This window comes from Crocuta crocuta, unplaced genomic scaffold, assembly GCF_008692635.1.
Source record: "Crocuta crocuta isolate KB4526 unplaced genomic scaffold, BGI_CrCroc_1.0 scaffold391, whole genome shotgun sequence".
Lineage (NCBI taxonomy): Eukaryota > Metazoa > Chordata > Mammalia > Carnivora > Hyaenidae > Crocuta > Crocuta crocuta.
In genome coordinates this window covers 1444-12054 of record NW_027529586.1, presented here as the reverse complement: position 1 = coordinate 12054, position 10611 = coordinate 1444, and the positions used below count along the sequence as shown (strand labels likewise).

Sequence of the window (10611 nt, the reverse complement as noted above, 5' to 3'; positions counted from 1 at the left end):
ACTGGGGAGTGAAGGTCTTGTTGGAGGGGTCCATAAGATGGAGCTATTGTCAGGCTATCATCCTGTTAGCAGTTGGCTGCTGTTGTCAGTGGCTGGAGAAAAAAGTAGGTCAAGAAGGTACAGGACACAGTGAAAAAATTATCCAGCACACTCAGTGATTACTAAATGAAAAGAATATTCTTTTGTAGATTTTCAAGCACACTGCAGTGTGCTTATATCAGCCCATACTAAATGGAGAATCCAAGCAATGTGACTGAATTCATTCTTTTGGGCATTACAGAGAACCCAGAGCTGCGGAAAATGCTCTCTGCTATGTTTCTAATCATGTATGTGTCCACGGTTTTGGGAAACCTACTCATTGTGGTAACCGTGATCACGAGTCAGAGCCTGAGATCACCTATGTATTTTTTCCTTACTTCCTTGTCCCTCATGGATGTCACCTACTCTTCCGTCATTGCCCCCAAGACGATTGTGGACTCCTTCTCCGAGAGCACTACCATCTCCTTCGAAGGCTGCATGACCCAGCTCTTTGCGGAGCATTTCTTTGGGGGTGTGGGGATCATCCTTCTCATCGTCATGGCCTATGACCGCTACGTGGCCATCTGTAAGCCTCTGCACTACATGAGCGTCATGAGCCCTCGGGTGTGCTGCCTGCTACTGGGCGGGGCCTACGTGGGGGGGTTTATCCACGCAGGAATACAGCTTCTCTTCATGTATCAGATACCCTTCTGTGGTCCCAATGTCATCGATCACTTTATGTGTGATTTGTTTCCATTGCTGAAACTTGCCTGCACGGACACCCACACCCTGGGTCTCTTAGTCATCCTCAACAGTGGGGTGATGTGTGTGACCATCTTCCTTATCCTCATGGCTTCCTATGGGGTCATCCTCTGTTCCCTGAAGTCTGGCAGCTCCGCAGGGCGGCGCAAAGCCCTCTCCACCTGTGGCTCTCACCTCACTGTGGTCGTCTTGTTCTTCGTGCCTTGCACTTTCCTGTACGTGCGGCCTGTGGCCACTTACCCCATAGACAAAGCAATGGCCGTATCCTTTACTATTGTTGCACCCATGTTAAACCCCTTGATCTACACATTGAGGAACGCAGAGGTGAAAAATGCCATGAGGAAACTGTGCATGAAACGAGCATCCCTGGGGTGTCACTAGCTTACATGCTAAGGAAAAATCTTTTCTACAAGGACAATGAGGTCTTGCGCCCCTCTCCCCCACCATTCATCCCAATCCAATGGGCACACAGCAGCCAATGGCATCTTTGAAGTATGCAAATCATATTAAGATACTACAATTACCCTACCTCCTACCTCTCCAGTCCATTTTGTGCTCCATCACTTTTCTTACAAGACTCTGGCCACTCTTTTTCCTTTTTGTTTTCAAACCTGTTTTTTGTTGTTGTTTTTTTGTTTTGTTTTGTTTTTTGTTTTTTGTTTTTTTTTAATAATTCAAGACTGGTTTTCAATAATTCAAATTCCAGTTCAGGGCCTTTGTTTGTTTGTATCCTGTTCACTGCTGGAATTGGAATTGTGTTTTCTAGAGATTTAGCTTGGTGGGCTCCATCTCATTTTTTTCCATTTTCAGATGAACTCCCACAACCTTAGATAAGTCTGTCCTGACAACTCTCCCTAGTCATTCTCCCCTCAGTTACTCTCTACCTTTTCATTCCTGGATTCACTTCACATTTCTTGACCTTGCCTCATGTCCAAAAGGAAGAAGAAGCTTGTGACAGCATAATAACTTGTCTAAAAAACTTAGGATGATAATTTTTCTATTTTAATTATAGAATTAAAGAACTGGAAGGGTCATAATGCTATACCTAGCCTTACATATTTATAATGTGTATGGTAATTTTCCCAGTGTCAAAAGTAGGTCCAAAGCCTACATCTTCTATTACAAAGGTAAGAGTTGTTCTTACCATTTGTGCTGAAATTATTACCTGTCAGATTTCACAAATTTCTTCTTGTATCTGCCCTATGGGTTCCCCAAATTAATTCATGTTAAATACCTTTACTCACTAAACATATTATTTAGGAGCTCAATGCCTGACTTTTTAAACCCTAACATCTGAAACAAATATTGATCTTACTACTTTTTTTTTATAGGAAACTGCTGTTACTAATGTTAGCTTGTAAATCTCATTTGATTATCTCTATATTAGAATTGAAAAAATTCAGTCTTATTCATGATGCAAAGGCATAACAAACTAGGGTAAAATGGTGCTTCTATTTCAGGCATCAAATATATTGGGAAACATTAGATGAACTTGCTTCCTATTTCACTGAGAACAATTAGGACATAAGAACACTTCCACAGACTTGTGCCTATACCTACCAATCTATCAGCATCTGTTAAATTATATGCTGCCTTCCTACTTACTCCAATAAACACATTATCTGTGTTCCTATCTGAAGGCAAACATCCTTTTCACTAATCTGTGCTCTGGACTTCATCTCCTTATTACTTACATAGGGACATCTCTTATTTCATCCACATTTCCCTTACTAATGGATCATTTGCATCAGCAAAGAAGCAGTCTGTTATCTTTCATTTTTAAAATAAAATATTCCCTTGATCTCATTTCTTTTATCAACTACACTTTATGTTCATAGGTGGGAAGAACCTATATTTTTAATAATACTACCCTTATACCTGGGCAAGCAAGGATTCTCTTCTTTGTTCCACACTTGGAAATGTCTTCTGTGAAGTTTGCTAGGTTCTCCAGTGTCTGGAACTGGGTAGTGCCTTCTGGTGGGGTACTCCAGCCTGATTGCATGGGTCTTATCCTTTTTTCCTCCTTTGGGGTGCTCTTTGGCTCTCTATGCTACACATGGCACCAACCAGATGTCCTAGAAGCTCTGGATTCTTTACTATCCTATCCTATATTATAAAGTATTCCAGGTTCTATGCCCAGGACCTTGGCTCTATGAGGACATAATTATGTCAAACAAGAGGCATTATTCCAACATACAGAGATTCTGGAGAGAATAAGAAGAGATAGATTCTGGATCTGAAGAGGAAGACAGATATTTACACACCAGGAAGAATCTTTCTGTGTCTAACTGGACAATAAACAAATCCAAAGTACCTCTTCTCTGCCCCAAATTCTAGAATTCTGTCAGTAATTCACTATATCTCACACTGACCTAAGAATCAAATTATTATTATCATTATCATCATTATTATTATTACAGTAAAACCTTGGATTGCAAGTAACTTATTCTAGCAGTGTTCCACAAGATGAGAAAACATTTTTAATAAATTTTAATTTGATAAACAAGTGATGTCTTGCAATATAAGTAAGACATGATGCCAAATGTCACATGGTTACAACTGAGCCAATGGTTCTTGAAATTCACTTTGATATACCACAAGTGCTTTGGATCATAAGCATGATTCTGGAATGAATTATGCTCACAAACTAAGATTTTACTCTATTATTATTATTATTATAGTATTTACCTATGCAGGGGTCCTGCGAAAAAACATTTGGCTGCTCTCTACACCCTAGATAAGACCCAGATTTTGGAGACACCAGTTTCTGTGGTAAATTAAACACCCCTGCAAAAAATGACAATGTGTATCTTGGTGGAAATTGATAAACTAATATTAAAATTTGTGTGTATGTGTAGCTATGTTTGAACAGCCTTGGCAATAAAAACAATATGAGGGAAGTTGATGGAACTGGATCTTCTACATATCAGAATATACCATAAAGCTTTTCTTTGTATACATTTTGCTAACGGCCTGCTAATAAAGAATTCTAAAGAACTGAAAAAATGGTGCAGAGGTTAAGCCATCTATCTTTGGAAACTTAGTATAAATTCTGTAACTTAATAAATGATGAAGGTGGAATTTTAAATCTGTGGGTAGAATGATCTATTGGATCAATTCTGAAGGGACAAATTGCTATTTTATCTCCTCCTTACCTTGTACTCTCCACCCCAATTTCATACATTTCTTTGTACCTGTCTCTGTCTCTCTCCTCTCTCTCTCTCAAGTTTTTAAATTTACCTGATATTTGCACGGACAACATGCTTGTTATATTATCTGTCCCATTCAATCGTCACACTATTATTTCAGAGTTATCATACTCACTTCCTCTAACAGAATCGAATAATAAAGGATTAATCAAAGCAGGGCATAGAATAAAGTAGAAGATGCCAACTGTGGTCCGAAGTAGAAAGCAGGGTTCCAGGATTTAATTTCTGGAGTTCTGCTGTGGAGTTGCGTGTTGAAAAGATCATTTTCTCCATAAGTGTGTTCCTGGTCAGATGGTTCTTCTGGTCAGGAAAACTTTCTAAAGTGTCAGTTAAAAGAAAATAACATGTGCCTGTTAATACCACAGGTGAAGGTGATTCTGCATGTTCACTTTTGTGGTGAATCACCTCAATTCTGCTTCTTTTTTCTCAGATGTGAATAGACATAAAATTAGGTAGAAGACAAAAATGTATAGAACAACAAACTCCTTGGTATGGACCCTCTCCGAAGGGATCTCATGAGCTAAGTCCACGTTTCCTTCAAGCTTCAATCCCAGATCTGAAGGATCAGAGTAAGCAGACGTGTCATTCCTTCTTTTAAAGAAAATGTTTATTTATTTTGAGAGAGAGAGAGAAAATGAGAGAAAATGCAGACAAGTGGGGGAGGGCAGAGAGAGAGGGAGACAGGATCCCAACTGTGCTGACATCAGAGAGTCCAATGCAGGGTTCAAACCCATGAACTGAGAGACTATGACCTGAGCCAAAGTCAATGCTTAACTGGCTGAATCACTCAAGAGCCCCCTGTTGTTACTTTAAAAAAATAGAAAGAGAAACATTCCTTTTATCTCTAGAAATTATTTTTAGTTTTAAAGTCATAGCATATAACGCTTAAGTATCAAGGGAGGAAAAAAGATTTCGATTAATCCATACAGCTTTGCACATTATTTATAAAATGTGTTATTCCTTAAAAAGCACTTGTTATCTAATCCTAATCCCAACACACTACAGGTACTTATGGACTGATGTGGATCATCCCAGAGCTGAGCTCTTGTATTTAGTAAGTACACAAGCATTTTGCCTTAATCCTGCACACAGATATTATATTCCATCCCAATATACATAGTTTTCTATTCCTGAGTATGAAGGAAAAACCAAAGCATCTTCAAGTGGGAGCCCAGGAGAAGTTTTAAAAAAGAAAAAAAAAAACCCTTTAATTGGTTGGGGACATAAAAGTTTTGCAAATACCTAAGCAAATCAAATTACAGATAACTGTCTTGAAAAATCATACTGATGGGAAATTTCCAAACCCTGAGGAAAACTAAGAAGCATTTCTACCGGTTCATGGTCTCTCAGGGAAACTTCTTTAAATCCTAGCTGGAAGTCAAGGAGGAAATTTTGCTTCTTTATTTTTTTCCCTGAGACCATGTTGAAGACTGTGCTTGGGAAGCAGTGTAGAACATTCTCTACCTCCTCTGCCAGATATGCTCTTCCTCTCTTTCCTAGATGTAGAAGTAAGACTTGGAAATATGCTTCACATTTTGGTCAGCCACCAAATGAACTTTTCTCCATAGAGTATATGAGATTGCCATCTCCAGAACTTTCAAGAAACTGATAAATGGTGAGATTTGTGATTCACATTTTTGTATTTTCAGAGAGGATTTTACTCTTTTTATTGCAGGAGTAAATAAAAATCTGGATCAAAAATACAGTGTATTTTAGGAATTTAGGGAGAATATATTGTTAATAATGAAGTTTTAATCTATTCTTTTAACTTGTAGTAACCATGTATATTTAAAAGTACATGCAAATGTGATTGATGTGCATATAAGTACATAAAATGTATCTTAAATTTGTTTGTAATATAATTATAAAATACTAACTTTAATGATGACCTTACCAATAATTCCTCATCTAGTTTTAAATATACACTTCAGAGTTGAAACAGGAATTTCTATTATTTTCAGAATGATTGATGCTTGATTAGTTTTGTTGCAAAATGAATGGGAAGGAAATAGTGGGCACTGAGGTTAGTGGGGAGGCAAATCCCAAGGTCACAGCCCCAGGAAATGGCCAATAGCTTAGTTCATGGCCATTAGGACCCCTGAGCAATCTCTAGTATACCTGCAGCATATTAAAGATTATGGCTATCAAGAAAGGATGGACCTTGGAATCTTTGGGAAAGTTTGGGCCCAATGATACGGCTATTTATGAAAAGGTTACAATACTCAAACATCTTTAGTTTAAGAATTTATGGGGGCGCCTGGGTGGCTTAGTCGGTTGGGTGTCCGACTTTCGCTTAGGTCATGATCTCGCGGTTCGTGGGTTCGAGCCCCGCGTCGGGCTCTGTGCTGGCTGCCGGCTCAGAGCCTGCAGCCTGTTTCAATCTGTGACTCCCTCTCTCTCTGACCCTCCTCTGCTCATGCTGTCTCTCTCTCTCTCTCCTAGAAATAAATAAAACATTTAAAGAAAAAGAATTTATGTTATGTTACCATATTAATGCCACCAAATGCAAATTAATTATTCTGGACAGTTAATAAAACTATCCTTATACCCCATCTCCTTTTTTTAATTTTTAAAATATTTATTTATTTTTGAGAGACAGAGAGACAGAGCATGAGAACGGAGGGAAGAAAGAGAGGGAGACACAGAATCCAAAGCAGGCTTCAGGCTTTGTGCTGTCAGCCCAGAGCCCAACACAGGGCTTGAACTCATGAACCGTGAGATCATGACCTGAGCTGAAGTTTGCCACTTAACTGACTGAGCCACCCAGGTGCCCCAGCCCCCCAATCTCCTTTTTCTGAACTGTTAACGTGATGGAAAATACGGTGATGTGGATTTTAAACTTGATTTTTAATTTTAAATTTCTATAGTTATATCTAGATACATACTGAAAATAAAACTCCACTGTCTTAGAATGATCACTTCTTGATTTTAAATTTTTATTAAAATGTCTGTACAAATGGGCAGTTATTATACTATTTTTGTTTTTCTTATTTCACATTGATTAGCGTTTTATTGACAGCCTCCTGTGCTATCAGTTTGTAGTAGTCTGATTTACAGAAGCATCTTCCTATTTTTCATCATGTTGGGTATTTTCAAATTTTCGCTATTATAAATGACATGACAACATCTTCCATTATAAAAGTTACACCACCTTAGTTTAAGCAAAAACCAAATGAGCAAAGGGGAAAATAAAAGAGACAGAGAGAGAGGGGCAAACCAAGAAACAGACTCTTAACAATAAAGAACAAAGTGATGGTTACCAGAAGGGAGGTGGGTAGGGGGATGGGTGGAATAGGTAAAGGGGATTAAGGAGGGCACTTGTGATGAGCATAGGGTGATATACGGGAGTGTCAAATCACTGTATTGAGCACTTGAAACTAATATAACACTGTATGTTAACTAACTAGAATTTAAATAAAACCTAAAAAAAACCCTCAAAACCCAAAATACCTTAGCTAAAATAAAGATTTAAAGATATTTCAAAGAAAAGAAACCGCAGGAAATCATTTGTTTTAACTCCTAGGCTTCCTGCAGGTAAATTTATTATTTCTATATTAAAAGTGAGCCCAAAAGTAAAGTATTCTGTCTACTGACTTTTGTGCAGTATTCAATAATGTCACCATATTCTGATAGCCCATTATCTTATAATATCTTGATACATACGTAATACTTGAGCGTCAGTCTGGAGAATTCACAATGTATCAGATAGCATAAGTAAAATATCAGCTCTTGGGGGAATCCTATTAGAGCTGGTTGAATAACATGTCCCAAAAGATACGTCTACCAGAACATGTGAATGTGACCCTATTTGGGGAAAAAAAAAAAAAAAAGGTCTTTACAAATGTACTTGAGTTAAGGATCTCACGATGAGATTTATCCAGATGGGCCCTAAATCCAATGGCAAGTATACCTGCAAGACAGAAAAGAAGACAGAGATACCAAAGTCCAAGACAAAGATGCAGAGGAGAAGGCTATGTGAAGAGACAGATGATAAAGTCACATGAAGACAGGCAGAGATTGAAGATGTGCACCTATAAACCAAAGAATACCTGGAACTACCTGAAGCTGGAAGAGACAAGAAAGGATTTTTTCTTAGAGCTTATGGAGGAAATGTGGCCCTGCTAACACGTTGCTTTTTAATTCTAGCTTCCAGAACTATGAGAGAATACACTTCTGTTGTTGGAAACAAACAAACAAAAAACACTACACCACCTTATTTCACTTTTAGAATAATTATTTTTAGGGTGAGAGTCACTACTACAAGGAATAAAAATATATTTATGACTCTGAAAATATTTAAAAAGATATTTTCCAAATGATTCCATGAATGAAAGACTTTCATTGCAATTTTAGAATTAATAATAATTTTTTAAAACCATGATTTTAAAGACACATTTTTATCTCATGATGGGTTAAACTTTTCTGCATGCTTTGTGGGTGTAAACACTGCATAAATGTAGCTCTGATATCAATATTTCACATCTTCCTTTTGATTATACATTGGAAAGCACATGCATAATGACTGTGTCATTTGACTTTTGTGAGCCAGCAGCTTGAACAAGCATTACTAAATCTATTTTATGGGAGAGGATGCTGAGGCTTAGTGGTTTTCTTCAATGACACGTGCCTATTAAGCAATGGAGCTGTAATCCCTAGTTTTTTGACAGCAGAAACTGAATATTTATTTATATTATTTTTTAAATGTTTTATTTATTTCTAGGAGAGAGAGAGACAGCATGATCAGGGGAGGGTCAGAGAGAGATGGAGTCACAGACTGAAACAGACTCCAGGCTCTGAGCTGGCAGTCAGCACAGAGCCCGATGTGGGGCTCGAACCCACAAACTGAGAGATCATGACCTAAACAAAAGTCAGACGCTTAACCGACTAAGCCACCCAAGTGCCCCATTATTTATATTATTTTTAAATAACTTCATATTTTGGAGTAATTTTAGATTAATAAGAAAGGTGCCATTTCTATATATATATATAGATAGATAGATAGAGTTCTATATATATATATAGAATACACACACACACACTAGAGTATATATACTATAGAGTTCCTATATTCTCCTCACTTAGTTTCCCCTAATATATTATCATGAGTATATATGTCAAAAACTATGAAAGAAATATTAATATATTACTCTTAATGAGACACCGGATTTTATTCATATTTCATTATGTTTTTTCCACTATAGTCTTTTTTCTGTTTTAGGATCCAGTTCAGGGGAACTCATTGCAGTTGGGGTAATTACCTTTTAAATTAAATAAAGTCATAAACTTTATCATGATAAACTATGAAGACACTGTACTCTCCATTGTTAAAGTTTTAATGCTAATTGTAGATCTTTTTATCTGAAAAATACCCCCAAAGCTTGATTTATTTATATGTAACAAACATTTTAATTCTAAAATGGTATTACTCTTAGAAATGCCCAGACAAGGGAAGTGGAGAGCCTAAGAATTCTTTAATTATTAGATTAATTTAGAGTCTTCCTCTCTATCTCCTTACCCAATTTGATTTTCTTTGTACAATGAAGCTATCTGAAAGAGAAGTGGACACATGTGGTCTTGGGGTCCACAATAATTTATTCAGGGGTTATTAAGGTCATTTAAAAGGGTTGCACATTTAAACAATGTCACATTGTTTTTCACTGTGACCAAAAAAATTATCCTTGTGAATAAATAAAATGGGTACTAAAAATGCTTTTCAGCTTTGGTCATGGTAAAGCAGGAATGACGAATAAAAACATTGTCATTTCTGCTCTGTCAATAGCTCTGGGGCTTTGCTCTTACCATTTATTAGTATTTTTCTCCTATGATCCTAATCACATAAATGTTATTATGTGTCTCACCTTATCTGATTATCACATGAACTCTACCAATAGGCATTTTTATTATACACAGTTATAGAGGTAAAATCAGAGTCTCTGAGAATTTTAAGTGACTTTTTCCATCACATAACTAAGTAGAACAGCCTGGTCTGTATGAATCTGGAACCGATGTTCTTCCTCATTTCTTTCCTGCTTTGACTCTAGGATAAGCTGATCACTGCCAGATCATGCATTGCTTTGGTATTCTTTACTGTTTAGTAAATGACTGATCCAATGACCTTCTAGTGTTGTTTGATATTCTTGTTTTCTTAGTGAATGCTTGTGACCAGATATCAATTTTGCAGTCCAGGCACTGTTTAGGAATGTCTAGTATGCTGGAAAAATAATGGAAATAGTTATTTTATAGTAAGACACAACAAATACTCATATACATGGTTGTATATTTGCTAGTATTACTAACATTGTAAACTGTTTTGGTTAGCTGTAAGTGGTGTTCATAAAAATCAGCTTACTTTTAATTCGCCCAGTAAGCCCATTATTCTTTTATTCACCTGTTTAATAAGCATTGATTATATGTATATGTACACACACATATACATATGGATGGATAAATTTCTGCTATATGTACAGGTGAGGACATAAAATTCTTCAAATCTGTGTATTGCTATGGAAAATGAAGTCAAAAGTTGGAGGAATTATCTGGATGGCTTATGGAAAAGATTTCTGTGGGTAAGGTGCTTGGGTTTTTAAGTAATAGAAAACTAGTTATGATTGGTAAGTAAGAT

The 10611-nt window shown here is 36.9% G+C and overlaps 1 protein-coding gene across 1 annotated transcript; it reads left to right on the top strand.

The window, feature by feature from the left end:
• Window positions 1–231: 231 nt before the first annotated feature.
• On the top strand, window positions 232–1161 carry LOC144229636 (olfactory receptor 4C6-like). Its single transcript, XM_077761728.1, has one exon. The coding sequence runs from the start codon at window positions 232–234 to the stop codon at window positions 1159–1161; it is 930 nt and encodes a 309-aa protein (XP_077617854.1).
• The last annotated feature ends 9450 nt before the right edge of the window (window positions 1162–10611 follow it).